The 16,237-nt window shown below is 34.4% G+C and overlaps 1 protein-coding gene across 1 annotated transcript; it reads left to right on the forward strand.

The window, feature by feature from the left end:
* The first annotated feature begins 817 nt into the window (after positions 1 to 817).
* slc2a1a (solute carrier family 2 member 1a) lies at positions 818 to 12,161 on the forward strand. The gene is made up of 10 exons (XM_073822883.1): positions 818 to 1,062; positions 4,506 to 4,601; positions 5,962 to 6,122; positions 6,216 to 6,456; positions 6,571 to 6,733; positions 6,805 to 6,992; positions 8,798 to 8,902; positions 8,998 to 9,099; positions 9,179 to 9,382; positions 9,460 to 12,161. Exons 1-10 carry the CDS (start codon positions 1,045 to 1,047, stop codon positions 9,646 to 9,648), a joined length of 1,467 nt encoding a protein of 488 aa, XP_073678984.1. The 5' UTR covers positions 818 to 1,044; the 3' UTR covers positions 9,649 to 12,161.
* Positions 12,162 to 16,237: the final 4,076 nt, after the last annotated feature.

Below are 16,237 nucleotides of genomic sequence, written 5' to 3' on the forward strand. Positions count from 1 at the left end.
TGTATTTCTTTTTTGTCAACCTAATTGTTAGAATTTTATCAGTTCAGTTAATAACTAACATATTTGCATAATAGTAATTCATTTGCATAGTAATACTATTAATTATATTTTCCTTTAGAGTTGTCACACGTCAACTTTTAATGGCTCTGTTTCTTGCATTTATTACTAAGATAAAACATCAAGTGGATGCTCAAGTTAGTTTGACTATTTGATTGTTTACATATGTACAGTCAAACCAAAATGTATTCAGAGACCTTCAACATTTCTCACATTACCACAGTTATTCACTATAGTTTAGCAAATGGTAATAAAATATGACAAGAAATCAAGAGTTGAATTGTGTCAGAACAAATTTGTCTTGATAATGTCAAATAAATTTGATAGATGGGTAACAAAACATGGTCAGGTCAAAGTGCCAATTTGTTTAATCAGTTTTACTGGTAGTCAACTGAAGAACTTTTGGGTATAATATGTCACAGTTTACTTTATTTTGCTATCATCACTTACATAAATGAACTAGGCCTAACTGTATCCTGCACCCACTAGTAAAAAATATATATATCTGGTGTATTTTTTTGGTTTGACTGTATATATTATATGAATATTATATAAGGATATCTAGAAACGCTCTCAGGAATGTCCAGATTACAACGATTAAAAATCGACGCATTTACGTCACTCCATAGAATACGTGCAGCCAATCTGGGCGCGCATTTCCACACATGCCTGTGTACACATCGCCATTCGGACAGAGGTGACTACGCAACAGCCAATCAGATGCTGTGTTAGAGAGTTTATATTAAGCGCTTTACTCCACTGATGGCAGTTCTCTGAACGCACCTGACCGACTCAAAGACGATATAAGATCGACTAAAAGAATACAGGAAGGCGTCTTTCAACATGACAAATTGGATGATACATTGTGGATATTAAGTTTTTTTTTTTCGTACTTTTTTGATGAGTGGATTTTAGAACTGCAGTGTTTGCACCACAACGAAAAGAAATATATTCGATATTTTTTTAAAACATTTTATACCAGCCACCATGGAGTCTAATAAAAAGGTAATGTCAAATTGCCTTATAACTCTAGTGTAGTGATAGTTTGCCAGTAGTACCTGAGGAATATAACTAGATGGAAGATAGTTTCAGTAAACACTTAACACATCGAAGAAAGCAAAACGAGGTGGTCTTATTCTGTCATTTAGAAAGAGAAAAAGAAATTGTTGTTTGAGTAGTGACTCGAGTGGGCAAGAAAATGAAAACACTTCAGTTTGACTGACAGAACTGGTAAGTCTCATTTATATTTTTTAAGTTGAGGTTTGTATGCATCTGTACCTAAACAAATAGTGAAATAGGCTAAACAAATAGGCTAGAGAAAGTCTATCTATCTATCTATCTATCTATCTATCTATCTATCTATCTATCTATCTATCTATCTATCTATCTATCTATCTATCTATCTATCTATCTATCTATTCATCCATCAAACAAAACCTATTTTTGTCTTCAGCAACAAAGGTCTCCTGTCATCAGATTTATGCAAATGTGTGGTAAAACCTTCTAATAAGACCTCCCAGACCACATCCTCACATCAACACTTTGTCTCATTGACATAAATCTCACTTATCTCGTTTGCCAGGAAAGTAAAGTGATGAAAGAGATAGTGCCTGAACAATACAGTGATCACAGCCTCTTCTGAATAGGAAAACGAGACAGCTGCTGGGTTAGTTAAGGACACAAAGGAAGAATACAATGCTTTGCATAATTAGTATTTACAGAATGTTTACAGCATAAAAGAAAACCTATTCTGAGACACTTTTAAGACACCAGTCTGGTTCTCAAAAATCAAGTGCTTGTTTTTAGATCTGCGTGGTCCATTAAGATTGTCAGAACAAGATTGTCAAATTAATATGTAACGTTTACAGTTTGTTTTCATGGCATGTTGGCAGATTATATCTATATAAATATATTTCGAATGCACCAGTGCTTTGTAGCTTTGTATTTGATTAATGTATATGAAAATGCAATATAATTAACTATTTTGTGTAATGACATTTGGTTTATTATAACTGCATGCTAAAGAAAATTAGAAATGCAGTGCTCTTAAATTGAGATTATTTAGATTTAGAGAAAAAGTGCTGCTGTAAAGCCTTTGAAGTCTAAACCCCTTTGATTCAGTGGCTCAGTGGACCTTGCGTTGCTTATTAATTTTATATATGTTCATGTCATTGGGAATGTTAAGCTTCTCTCCTAGGACTTGAGGCCAGTGTTACTCAGTGAATGCGCATGTAAAATGCACATCAATTCATTTGTTTTGAATTTTTATTGCAGCTGCTATTAATTCCATGTATTAACCTGTGGTTACATAATATTTAACAAGGGTTAAGAGTAACATGCAAACACGTGCTACAGTCTGTGGTCGAGTCAGATGTGTACAAAGCTGTACACCGGCAGGGGACGCAATTGTCCCACAGCAACCTGCCACAACAGTTACTTTCTATTACAGGGATTGTTTGTGAAAAAGTGTTTCTGCAACAGGCAGGGGACAGATTAAAACACTATTAAAAGGCTACTGATGTAATCTTCTTAAACTTGAGAACAACTAGTGTTTGCTACCAACATATGACGGGTAGAGGGTGGATTCCCAAAATAATATTCAAGCCTAACCTAAATTCCCAGAACTTTTAGTTCAGTTTGTGGGTTCAGGGTTTTTAGTATACCATTGTAGAGTTTTACTTTAGATCTAATTCAGCTCTAAATATATACTAAAGTGTTAGTTTTGGTGAGAAGGCTTAGGAGCACGTATGAAATCACATGCCGAGGTTAGCTGTATTTCCCTTAGTTAATCTGACCCTACGTGCTGGTGCTCACGATGAAGTCGTTGTCTTTAAAAGCCTGTTATGTAAAGACGTGTGGTTGTTTGAGTGGATTGGAATAAGAGGCTGGAGTAGTCGTGGTACGTGTGCGTGAGTTGGTTCAGGTGCGGCCGATCTGTAATAGGATCATGCTTGATAATCAACAGGGTTTCCCTCATTCAGCATCTTACATGTTGCTGCATAATGGGTTCACAGTTCTTTGGAATAAACTAAACCATTGTTCACATGATGGTCAGAAAAAATGTCAAAATAACTTTTTTTTTTTTCATACAGCAAAGCTGTGTAAGGAATGCTAGGGCCATATTGAATTGACTGTATTACTGACCAGTCTAGTAGTATGGAAGGATATATAGACAGATGGACAGACAGACAGTTTTTCGCAGAATTCTGAGTTTACATCTCACAATTTTTATTTTGTTTCTACCATTAAATTTTTTTTTTTCATGGTTGTGAGTTTATAGCTCACAATTCAGACTTTTCTTCTTTTTCTTCATTATATTTACACCTTTTTAATTTTTACATTTTATCTTTTTAATTCTGTGGCAGAAACAAGATTCCATATTTTAGTAGTATAATGCTATAAACAGGAAACGTCTCAATATTCTGTTTCTTAAAGGGAACCCTGGGTATTATGACTTGATATATGGCATATGGCTTGATATAACGTTAATGATATCTCTTACTGAAATATGTAGTAGATAACCCATAAGAGATTTGCATTTTTTAAAAATCCATATCGTTTTATACATATTTTGGACTATGGGGGGCACCATTATGACGTGAAATGGTTGCACTCAGAGCTGGTGCTACCTGTTGCTATTTTTTACCACAACACAATTCAGAATACACAACTCTGAAAATACAATACTGATATGATGGCCACAGCTACTGAAAAAGCTTACAGATGGCAATGGATGTAAGTGTAGGCTTAAACCAAATGTCGTACCATTGCTTTTTCCCCACAAGAAATGTAAATGCCATTATATATCAAGTGAAATCTGCACTGAGAAACTCCTTCAGTGTCTGTGGCGTCATGACAAGCGTCGGCATGTTTACATCCTGCCAAGATGGCATCTAGCATTTCTTGTATCTGGCATTTGTAAGCTCTTTCAGTAGCTGTGGTCTACGAAAAGCCTTAAAGGCATCAGGGCTAAAGTGGAGAGAACAAAGACGCTGGTCTTTAGGAAGTTTTATTTATCCACAGATATCTTCCCATTCTTTTCTTCTCTTCATATCACTAGAAAAAGCAGTGAAGACTTGCATCGCTTCTCTTGTTTCCCTTCGACTGAAAATTACAACCAAAAGCCACACACTGTGGCATTGTATCAGTATTTTATTTTCTGAATTGTGTTGCAGTAAAAAGAGCAACAGTTAGTGGCAGCAGCCATTTCACATCATTGAAATAATGGCGACTCCATAGTCCATTGTTGATGTAAAAAAAAAAAAAAAGTCTTTCATGGGTTTTCTGCTGCATATTTCAGAAAGAGACATTATTTACATTTTACTAATCCACACAAGTCTTAATACCCAGGGTTCCCATTAAAAATCAGAAAGAATTTAACGTATTGCCAACCAAATAAAAATATTTCTTTATAGTTGAACTCAATTGTTGTTTTTCTACTAATACAGCAGTTGACGCTTCAGCTGTTGATGGCTGTTGGGACTGCGGTGATCGGCTCCTTGCAGTTTGGCTACAACACAGGAGTCATCAATGCCCCTCAGAAGGTGAGCTGTGTGAGATGTGTGACTACAGACATTACACATGATTTGTCATATATATATATATATATATATATATATATATATATATATATATATATATATATATGTGTGTTTAAATATCAGCAAATGGCTATGTGACAAATGGATATATAGGTATTTTCCCCTATCTCCAATTTCAATCAATAAGGTTTCATTAGTTAATGTTGTAGTTAATGTATCAACTAACATGAACAAACAATGAACAATGCATTTATTACAGCATTTATTAATCTTTGTTAATGTTAGGTAATAAAAATACAGTCAATCTTTGGTAGTTCATGTTAACTCACGGAGCATTAACTAATGTAAATTAGCACAACTTTTGATTTTAATAATGCATTAGTGTATGTTAACTAATGAACATAGTTTATTCTTAGTTCTAAAGTAGTTAACTAATGTAAACTAATGAACCTTATTGAAAAGTGTAACCAGTTTTTACAGTATTGTTGATGTTTGTATGTTAGTGTTATTATGTAACACATCTAAATTTAGATTAGCTGTACATGGTATGCTGTATTAATCCTGATTATAGCGCATTAAAATATGCTGATTCATACGTGCAGAGCATTCTAATAATAGTCCAGCACTACAAAAACTCTTCAGACGAGATTCTTATAACAGCCTTTCTTACTATCCATAAAAGTTGAAGTACAAAGTTAGGCAAATAGATTTATTTTCCAAGGCTACTGTATGTTATATGTATAAAGTAATAAAAAGGTATTAGACTTGCCTGTAGTTTACAACAAATATGTGTTTATTTACCATTAATGATGAATGAATAAATGACCTTGACCTCTTAATACATCACATCAACTAAGGGTTCTGGATAAATCCCACATACACTTGAGAGAACTCTATATATAGAATGCAAATCATGTGCCATAGTTTAGCTATAGTCTTTTAATAGGATAAAGAGAGATAGTCAAAAGTCACGAACGGTAAGGACATCATTATTGTAAAGTAATACTGTAATATTAAGATTCAGTAAGATTTTTTTAGATAAATCTTACTGACCCCTAACTTTTGAATGGTTGGCATGCAGGAAATGCTTATGAGTGAACATATTTGAATATTCTTTTAATGTTTTATATCTATTTGTTTCATATTTATAGAGAACAAAACTGTCGCAACAATAAACCAAGGCTTAATCTAGATCATAAGCCTGTTGCGGTTTTGTATGTTTGATGATTAGCTTAATCAAGCTGTATCAGTCAGCAGTCTTATCCAATGTGTTCTCACACTGCAGTCATTATGGAGTACTGCTCCCTCTGCTGATGTTAACTGTTGACTTACAATATCATTTTCATGTTCTTTTCTCTCATAGATCATTGAGGGCTTCTACAATGAGACGTGGAATAAGAGATACTCGGAGGACATACCGCCGGCCACTCTAACTACACTCTGGTCCGTATCAGTGGCCATTTTCTCTGTAGGTGGCATTTTCGGCTCCTTCTCGGTTGGGCTCTTTGTAAACCGCTTTGGCAGGTAACTTGACTATTTAATCAGAAGTTTAAAAATAGTCCACTTTTATCCTGAATTCATGTGTTTTTAAACTTCCTTCTTCTGGTCTTTTAACAGGAGGAACTCAATGCTCATTGTTAATGTTCTGGCCTTCATAGCTGCCGCATTAATGGGCTTTTCCAAGCTGGCCGAATCCTGGGAGATGCTTATTATCGGACGCTTCATTGTGGGGCTTTACTCTGGCCTGTCCACTGGCTTTGTGCCAATGTATGTAGGAGAAATCGCCCCAACGTCGTTACGTGGAGCACTGGGCACACTTCATCAGCTTGGCATTGTCACTGGCATCCTCATAGCACAGGTTAATTCAAGTGTTTCCTTTAATATTATCAATGTCAATATCATTGAGACATTTGTTGTACTTTTTTTTTTTGTGTGTGTATTTCATTAGAAACACTCATGCTTTCTTCTGTAGATCTTTGGTATTAAGGAAATCTTGGGGACTCCTACGATGTGGCCCTTCTTGCTTGGGTTTACTTTCATCCCAGCTGTACTCCAGTGTGCGCTGCTGCCCTTCTGCCCCGAGAGCCCGCGCTATCTCCTCATCAACCAGAACGAGGAGGCCAAAGCCAAGAGTGGTGAGTTTTAATACTCCGTTAAGATGTTGCCTAGGGTTTCTCCAATCAGGCTAACTAACTCATTTCCACAGTGATGAAGAAGCTCCGTGGCACTGAGGATGTGGCTGCAGACATGCAGGAGATGAGGGAAGAGAGTAGGCAGATGATGAGGGAAAAGAAGGTCACCATTCCTGAGCTCTTCCGCTCATCGCTTTACCGTCAACCCATCTTCATCGCCATCATGCTGCAGCTCTCCCAGCAGTTCTCCGGTATCAATGCTGTACGTTTTTTTTATTTTTTATCTGGCAGTCCATCGGTCTACTTTTCCAACAAATTGTATTGATTCTATTTGCGAGAAAGTTATGAAATTTTGCACATGGATAGAGAACAGTCTCTTTATCAACCACAGTGAATTTGCAGTCTCTAACCTAAACTATCTAACTTATGAACCGATTTTTTCCCTCTGATTCCTTGGCTCATGCCGAGTTTTGCGTAAAATTTAGAATTTTGAGAAAAATGTACTTTTTCATACTCGCCCTAGACAGTTTGTCCGATTTTCATCTTGATCATCTTCAGACAGTGCTGGCAAAAAGTTTTCAAAAGCTTTTTGATAAGCCAAACTGTTTTCGTAAAGTGTGTTAAAGGAGTAGCTCACTTTGAGAACAAAAATTTACAGACAATGTACTCACCCTCTTGTCATCCAAGATGTTCATGTCTTTCTTTCTTCAGTCATAAGGAAATTATGTTTTTTGAGGAAAACATTTCAGGATTTCTCTCCATATAATGGACTTCTATGGTGCCCCCGAGTTTGAACTTCTATAAAGCAGGTTCAAATGGCTCTAAACGATCCTAGCCGAGGAAAGAAGGGTCTTATCTAGCAAAACGATTGCTTATTTTCTAAAAAAAATTACAATTTATATACTTTTTAACCTCAAATGCTCGTCTTGTCTAGCTCTGTGTGTACTCTGTGTAAAGATTAAAAAAGTATATAAAAAAAACGATCGTTTTGCTAGATAAGACCCTTCTTCCTCGGCTGGGATCGTTTAGAGCCCTTTGAAGCTGCATTTAAACTGCATTTTGGAAGTTTAAACTCAGGGGCACCATAGAAGTCCATTATATGGAGAGAAATCCTGAAATGTTTTCCTCAAAAACCATAATTTCTTTACAACTGAAGAAAGAAAGGCTTGAACATCTTGGATGATAAGGGGGTGAGTACATTATCTGTAAATTTTTGTTCTGAAAGTGAACTATTCCTTTAACAGATTTAACAAAATTTGTGCAAAAATGGACATGAAGCTCTATCTTTGCAATGCTTTAGCATTTAAACTTAGTATGTGTTATACCAAGCTTAAGACCTGAGACCACATGAGTAGTTTTGGCACAGCACCACCTACTGGTCAAATTTTGATATACAAATTTGACACTTTTGTTTATATTTTCTGAACAGTTTGACCAAAAATCATAAAAGTGATCAATTTAGATTCGAAGTAGCATACCGAATCAAACCATACCAAATTTTTCTATGTCAGCCATTTTCAAATGCTTTGCATATTGTTATGAATCTTATAGTGGATAGAGGATAGAGGACAGTCTCATTATTAACAACAGCAAATTTGGGGTCTCAAACTCTCTAGCGCCGCCAACAGACCAAATTTGCACTCATGTTTCTGCTAATAACTTTTGAACCATAAGATCTAAAAGCAAAAGGATTTTTCTTCTGATTACTTGGCTCATACAAAGTTCAGATCATCTTCAGAGTATTCTGGCAAAAAGTTATCTAAAGCTTAAGATTTCAGTTCTACTGTTAATGAAATGTTGGTAGGCTACTAATAGTATATCAAAAAGTGTATTTTTTAATGTGATTGCTGGTGCATTTTACCAGTATTTACCATACTTTCAAAACAAAAACTAAAAGGTGAAAATAATTTAAGAAAAAAATGTTTTTGTTTTTTTTTAAGATTTGGTTTTCAAAAAGCCCTTTTCCAAAAGCTACATCTTGAAAAAAGGGAGTCGTCTTATAAACAGGGTTGGTTTATATTCGGGTCAATATTGTAATTTTCATGTTCGTGTAATTGTGTTTTTCAGGTTTTTTATTACTCCACTGATATATTTGAGAAAGCAGGAGTGTCTGAGCCAGTCTATGCCACCATTGGTGCTGGAGTTGTGAACACAGCATTCACAGTTGTGTCGGTAAGTCAGTAAGCGCATATACCCTGTGATTTTATCCTTTGTTGAGACACAACAGCATTTTGGTTAAAAAATGCTTGTATCTCTCTCTAACTTAGCTGTTTATAGTGGAGCGAACTGGTCGAAGATCACTACATCTTGTTGGGCTGATGGGAATGGCTGTGTCTTCTGTTCTCATGACCATAGCTATGGCTCTACTAGTATGTATATGCTCACATTGATGTACTAGTTAGTTCTGTTAGTGTTAAAAGGTGTATATTTACTAATCTTCCTTTGCAGGATCAAGTAAAATGGATGTCGTATGTCAGCATCGTAGCCATCTTCAGTTTTGTGGCATTTTTCGAGATCGGACCAGGCCCAATCCCATGGTTCATTGTGGCAGAACTCTTCAGTCAAGGTCCCCGGCCTTCTGCCATCGCTGTCGCTGGTTTCTCTAACTGGTTTGCTAACTTCTTGGTGGGAATGTGCTTCCAGTATGTTGAGGTATGAAAACAGAAACACAGTTATAGTCTTGAATTTATCACATCTGTTCAGATACTTACAGGTTTTTCCCTTGATAGCAACTGACAGGCCCGTACGTTTTCATCATCTTCACCGTCCTCCTGCTGATATTCTTCGTCTTCACCTACTTCAAAGTTCCTGAGACCAAAGGCCGGACATTTGAAGAGATCTCAGCGAGCTTCCGCTCAGGGGCAGAGAAATATACCCGAGATGATCTGAACACACTGGGGGCAGATTCCCAGCTCTGAGTGCTACGTCACGTTTATACAGTAATGCTGTAGACTAACCAAGTGAGTGTCCTCGGCTATAGCCCGGTGGGTATGTTCACAATGGCAAACTACTATATTACTCCTACTAGGAATGCAGTAGGTTATGCAGTGTTTACTATGCACTAGTGTTGTCACAATACTGGAAGATCTAACTTCAATACGATACCTTGAAAATTTTCATTTTACCGCAAACCATTATAGGCTTAAAATGTTAGATTTTTATTAAGCATTAAATATGACAAGGCTAGAGCTATATTTTTACAATAATGAAAATGTATTGAGGTGGTAAAACACTGGAGAAAGACTTGCACTGTACACTGGAGAAAAGCTTATGGATTTGTATAAAAGAGAAGTATAATTTTTGCAATTTTATTACCCAGAATAGGGTGGAGTGAGCAACATAGCATTAAATACAGTAGAGAATTCTATAAAATAATATATTTTCTGCCATTCTGTGATGTTATGAAGTATGTTTGGAGTTGGTATCGGTCTATCGAAACTGGATTTTTTTTTTAAAAACCATCTTATGATGAAATAGTTTCTATATTTTTGACAACACTAGTATGCATGTTTTCTGATTGCATTGTATACTCATATGACTTACTACAGTTGCCAAACTGTGCATTATTTGACCAGTACACACTAGTTCTGAATAATTGCTCATTATTTCACTGAACTGACAAAAGTGTGAATATTTGTGTACAAAATTGTATTAAACATTGCAGAATTACCATATTTATTTCTGAGATCATAACCAGACAACTCTCTCTAACGTAGAATATGTGACAATTTGACAACAATTATACTGCAATACCATTTTTTCCCATACTGCATACTATTAAACATATTATGTTTTATTTTTACATACTGTACTAATATTTTTTTACATATTATATTTTAATAATAATATGTAGTGTACAGTATGATATATACTACCAGTCAAAAGTTGTTGAACAGTGAGATTTTTAATGTTTTTAAAGAAGAATTTAAAGTACAGCAAAGAATTTATAATGTTACAAAAGAGTTCTATTTCAGATAAATGCTGTTCTTCTGAACTTTCAATTCATCAAAGAAACCCCCCAAAATTCTACTCAGCTGTTTTCAACATAATAATAATAATAATAAATGTTTTTGAGCAGCAAACCAGAATATTAAAATGATTTCTGAAGGATCATGTGACTGGAGTAATGATGCTAAAAAATCAGCTTTGAAACACAGGAATAAATTACATTTTAAAGTATATTCAAATAGAAAACAGTTATTTTCAATAGAATTTTTTTTTTTCACAATTTTAGTGTTTTTTGCAGGCTTGGTTAAAAATTAAAAATCTTACTGTTCAAAAACTTTTGACTGGTAGTGTAGCATGCAAGATGCAGGATTTTAGTATTCCATTTTGAGCATTCCCACTGTATGTAGACGAACAGTAGCACAGGAAGTCCTACTTTTTTGCTCACACTGACTTTTTTCTTAATTGTTTGTTTTCTCATTCTGAGATGGAGAATAGCATCTAAAAATAATAATCACAATTACTGCATGTTTACATGCACATGAATAAGATTATTGTACATTTGTGTACTATTAGATAATTTGAATGATTCAATTCGCACAATTCAACTTAAATATATAGTTTTTATTTTTTTAAACTGGCACTTTTTAACAGTTTTAACTGTTTTGCTATTGTCCAGTTAGCACATGATAACTTCTGATATTATATGTCTCCTGATGTTATGTCCAGCATAATTATGTCAGAAATGCATATTGCAACATTATGGTGTCAGATTATAATATACTTTATGTTTATCAATACTTGAACTGTAGCTTTACCAAGGGGTGTCAAGATTATCCAAGAAAAAGAATACAAACTCAAAACAATTATTTAGATTTATTCCGCAGTCCTTCTGCTTTTCAGAAGTCTGAATTAGGGTCTCCAATACGATGAGGTTTAATATCTTTCCAAATCGGAGCAATCTTATTTTGACCTTCAGTAAATTAACTCAACTAATATATTTGTTATACTATGATATAAAAGAATTATATTTTAGATTTGTGGATAATGTTTGATGTTTGTGTGTTGATGAGAATTTAGTATATTGTTCATTTTGCTAAAGTGCAATAATTGTTCACATCCTGTTTATTTATTCCACATATTGCTAGGCATTATGAATGAACAGGCTTCTAATATTTCTTATGTAAAAAAAAAATTATTTTTATGTATAAGAGTGTTTTCACTTAACATGGCATAGACTGACATAGAGCCATTTATCCAGTGGATGCAAATAGGTTCTGGTTTACTAAAGCATATTTTTTGAATAGATGTGCTTAGTATTTTGAATTTTTTAAACTTCCTAAAAGATGAGATATGGTTTTGTTCAGTATGTCACAGAAATTGTATTAGAAATCCAAGACAAAATGTGCCAAGACTGGGTATCCTACTTTTTCTAAATAATCAATTTATAGTTGGAAATAAATCAAATAAACCAAACTTCAACAAAGGAACGTGTCGTTTGTGTTTAGATCAGTAGCAGAAATGTCACATAAAGGTGTTTAAAATATTAAAATGCATAAAGCCACAATTATTCTCAACACCAAAAGATGGCAGTGTTTCTCTGTGCAGTAGTACTTTGTAGTAACAGTTTTGGTTACCACTGACTTGGATTATTGACAAAAAATTGAGAAATTTCTCAAAATATCTCTGAAAGTCCACAGCTTCACCATGTGTAGCAAAACCATGGTCAATTTGTGGCTACCATGGTTTAACTGTAGCAACCATGTTTTTTTTTGTTTTTTATAAATCCAGTTAATTTTCATAAGGGCATGTTTGTAACAACATTGGGGTAAGTAAAGGATGGCATAATTTTTTTGGGGTGTACTACCCGTTTAAAAAAAAAAAGATTTCGGGGTTATCAAAAGTATGCTTATTCTACATCTGTGGTCTCTCTATATGTATAAACATTGAAATCGCCAATGTTTTCAAACAGTTATTAGTCAAAGTTTGTTAAATATATAAACTGAATTCGCATTGCTGTTTGCTATTAGATGCTACATTGACACAAAAAATATTGTTATTGATTTTAATAAATGTCTATGTTTGCTCCTGACAAGTATATCACAAAAACACCTTGTAATACACCTGAAGAAAACCACAACATGGCACTAATTGAGCAATATTTGCCAGTAATTAATATTCTACAGCCATAGTCAAAGGAATAGTTTACCCAAAAATGGAAATTTGCTGAAAGCTTATCCTTAGGACATCATCTGAACTGATTTGGGGAAATGTTACATCACTTGCTCACTAACAGATCTTCTGCAGTCAATGGGTGCCGTCAGAATAAGAGTTTAAACAGCTGATAAAAACATCACTAAATATTAGTGCTGTTAATTGATTAAAAAACGAATTAATCACATTTTCTTTTAAATTAATCGTGATTAATCGTGATTAATCTTGATTAAATGAAAAGACTCATCAGTATGGGGGGGGGAGCACAGAGTATTAATACAAAAACTTTAGCTAAAATAATGTTTTTTAATAATGTTTAATAGTTATTACTTGTTCAAAACCATCACTTTAGCAAAGTTTTTTGATAAAATAATTTTTGTTCAATAAATATACTATCATTAAAATGTTATTATAAAACATATATTTTAAAATACAGAAACAAAATCGTTTTAAAATAAAGATTCTAAAAGCATTGAAGGAGATCCAATTGTAATTTAATATAGATTTACAGTAGTAACAACAAATTATAGTTTATTATATGATATGATTAATAGCATGTTTTTAAATATGAAGTTTTCTAAACATCTTCCTAAACATGGTGATTATCTCTAAGATGGAAAACCAACATAATACAGTATATGATATTTACCATCTGAATCTAACAATGTCATGTCAACAAATGGAAAAGTCAGCCTTCTATTAATTATCATATTAATTTTTGTGCCTTTTAGCCCCAACAGCATTAGTGCTTTTTACCCCAAATACCATACTTTTACATATTCTTTCATTATTTAAAAACTGTTGCTTAAATAAAAAAAAATAGAAAATCATTAAGAAGATTGCGTCAAGCATCAGCCAAAATTTGCACATGTATCTTGAAAAACTGATGTTTTGGAAAGCGCTACACCACATTTTTTTGCTATCTAATTGTTTAGAGGAAAGATGTCTTTTACCCCGGGCACCTTTAGTCCCTTTGTACCCTATATTTTTAATATTTGTTAAATATTTTTTTATAAATAAAGGTATCACTAATAACAATATTACTAATGTCTCTAGGAAATTGTTCTTTTTCCTAATATTTAATCATAGCCATTCAACATTACAGTATAATTAAAAGCTATCAATTTTAACATTTATTTGTTAAAAATAACAACTTCTAATTTAAGTGAACTTAAAGCAATCTTCACATAAACCATTATTCACCTGTGCCCTTCAGCAAGTATGAAATACACAGAAATTCAATAAAGTTATCAAACACTAAATACTAAATTAAATATAGATGAATCCTTAAAGGAACACTCCACTTTTTTTGGAAATAGGCTCATTCTCCAACTGATATTACTCTGCTTCAGCCATGTTACGGCAGCAAACTTCCTTGACTATTACACCGGAATGGGAGTGTAGTTCCTAATCTTATCGACCTAGAAAATTGCAGCTTTACGTTTTCTGCCGGTATTAGTACACGATATAACTGCAGAAGAGTCAAGTTTTAAATGGGACAAATATCGAAACTCGTTGGTCATTTTTGAACGCGATGCTATTGGTCTAGGATTCAATAATCTATGCTAAGCTATGCTAAAAGTGATATCACCAGAACAGGAGAACGGCTGAATGGATTTCAAAATGGTAAAACTCAACTTATTAACTCAGGGGGAGTTGGAGAATGAGCCTATTTCCAAAAAAAAGTGGAGTGTCCCTTTAAAGCTACAAAATTATTGGTTTCCTCTTTTTTTCTTGATTAACAGACATCACAGCAGCTGGGTTCTGAGCTTATTTGGCTGCTACTACTTTAAGAGCTGCCGCTGATGAAGGTGACACGGATCTCCTGTTTGATGTGGTCATAACAAACCCCTTTTTGTCAAGAAAAATGAGACAGAAGCAGCAGTTGCGAGTGGGTTGGCCAACCCTAGCCCCACCCCTGCATTAACTGAGTTAATTATTTTTAACGGCGTTAAACTGGGGAAATTAATCACCTGTGTTAACGCGCTAATTTTGACAGCACTTCAAAAATATTAATTGTGATCGCATTTTCAAATTTTCATTTTAAAGTAAACTTTTTCTTTAATATACAACCCATAATGCAGGACAGCATCTCAAAAGAAGTCCTCCATCTTGTGATGGAAGAAAACATGTTTTTGGACCTAGTTACAGTTTAGTGGCCAGTCTTTCGATTGCCAGCAAAATCCTCTTAGCGTAATGGACAGAGCCAGAGCCGTAATGACAGTCATTATGACAGCCCCACCAGGTGTCTTGTGATTTTGTCATAAAGCAACAGATTGCAGCATCTTGCCAGAATAAATGATGGGTTTTCATATGTGTTGATGGGATATCAACACTTTCAGTGGCAACAAAAATACTCTAGCACTCTAACATTTACACTATAAAATCCAACCGTTATCGATGCACCATGAATTTCCTCAGGGATAAAAATCAATGAGAAACATAAAAACTACTGTCCATTCTATGTCATATTAAAAACAAAACAAAGCATAAAAAATGCACACACTGCAGCTGGAATGCTGACATAGTGTGCATAACCTGAATTGATTTTTGAAAATTAAAAAAGGAAAGAAGAAGAAGAAATCCATTAGTTTGCATGTGCAGTCATGCAGAGTCAGACCCAGTCTCCTGAAGAGATTATTAATTGCTTTCTCTCTCCAGCTTCTGTTCTCATTTTCAGCTCCCCTCCATTTCAAATCAGAGAGTCGTAGCCAAACTCCCAGCGCATTACAGTTTCATAGCTCCGGAAAATATTTTCTCAACCCTTTTTAAAAGGAACAAACAAACAAAATCCACTAATTTACCTTAAGTAAAAGCTATGCCTTGAGGCAGAACTAGGCCACAGAACGCGTTGCGTTGTGTATAATGAATCTTGCGGTATGATTTCAGTTCACAGTCCGTTGATTAAATTTGCTCCTTAGATGTACAGCTAGAGACACCATTCTAGTTTTAATGAGAGCCTGATCTTTCACCCTCCATACTCTTCACACTGATCTATCCTATGACGCATAGGCCATAGAACCTAAGAGAGTCTATTAATGTATTAACTTCAGTTTTTTTTAACTATGGATTTGTTTGTACATTATTTGCAAGTACTTTCTTAGTCTATATATACTGTATATTATCAAGTGTTATTTTTTTTAAAAATAATATTGGTATGTTGCTAATATGAATTAATTAATTTAACTTGATTACTGACTGGTGTAATGAGAGATTTAAGGCTGGATTTAAGTGCTAGGCTGCTGACTAGTGATCTGAATGATAGGCCTTTTGTTGCGCTTTTCTACAAATATCCTTCAGCCATGTGAAATTCCCAGAATCCACTTCAGATCGCAGCTTCATCTAATG

The sequence above is a fragment of the Garra rufa genome, chromosome 18, assembly GCF_049309525.1.
Source record: "Garra rufa chromosome 18, GarRuf1.0, whole genome shotgun sequence".
NCBI classification, from domain to species: domain Eukaryota; kingdom Metazoa; phylum Chordata; class Actinopteri; order Cypriniformes; family Cyprinidae; genus Garra; species Garra rufa.

Bases quoted from the DNA above. Each gene is read 5' to 3' on its own strand.
- slc2a1a (XM_073822883.1), top strand. The intron at 6,734-6,804 runs GTGAGTTTTAAT...TCATTTCCACAG, and splicing joins GGAGGCCAAAGCCAAGAGTG to TGATGAAGAAGCTCCGTGGC. The intron at 6,993-8,797 runs GTACGTTTTTTT...TGTGTTTTTCAG, and splicing joins AGTTCTCCGGTATCAATGCT to GTTTTTTATTACTCCACTGA.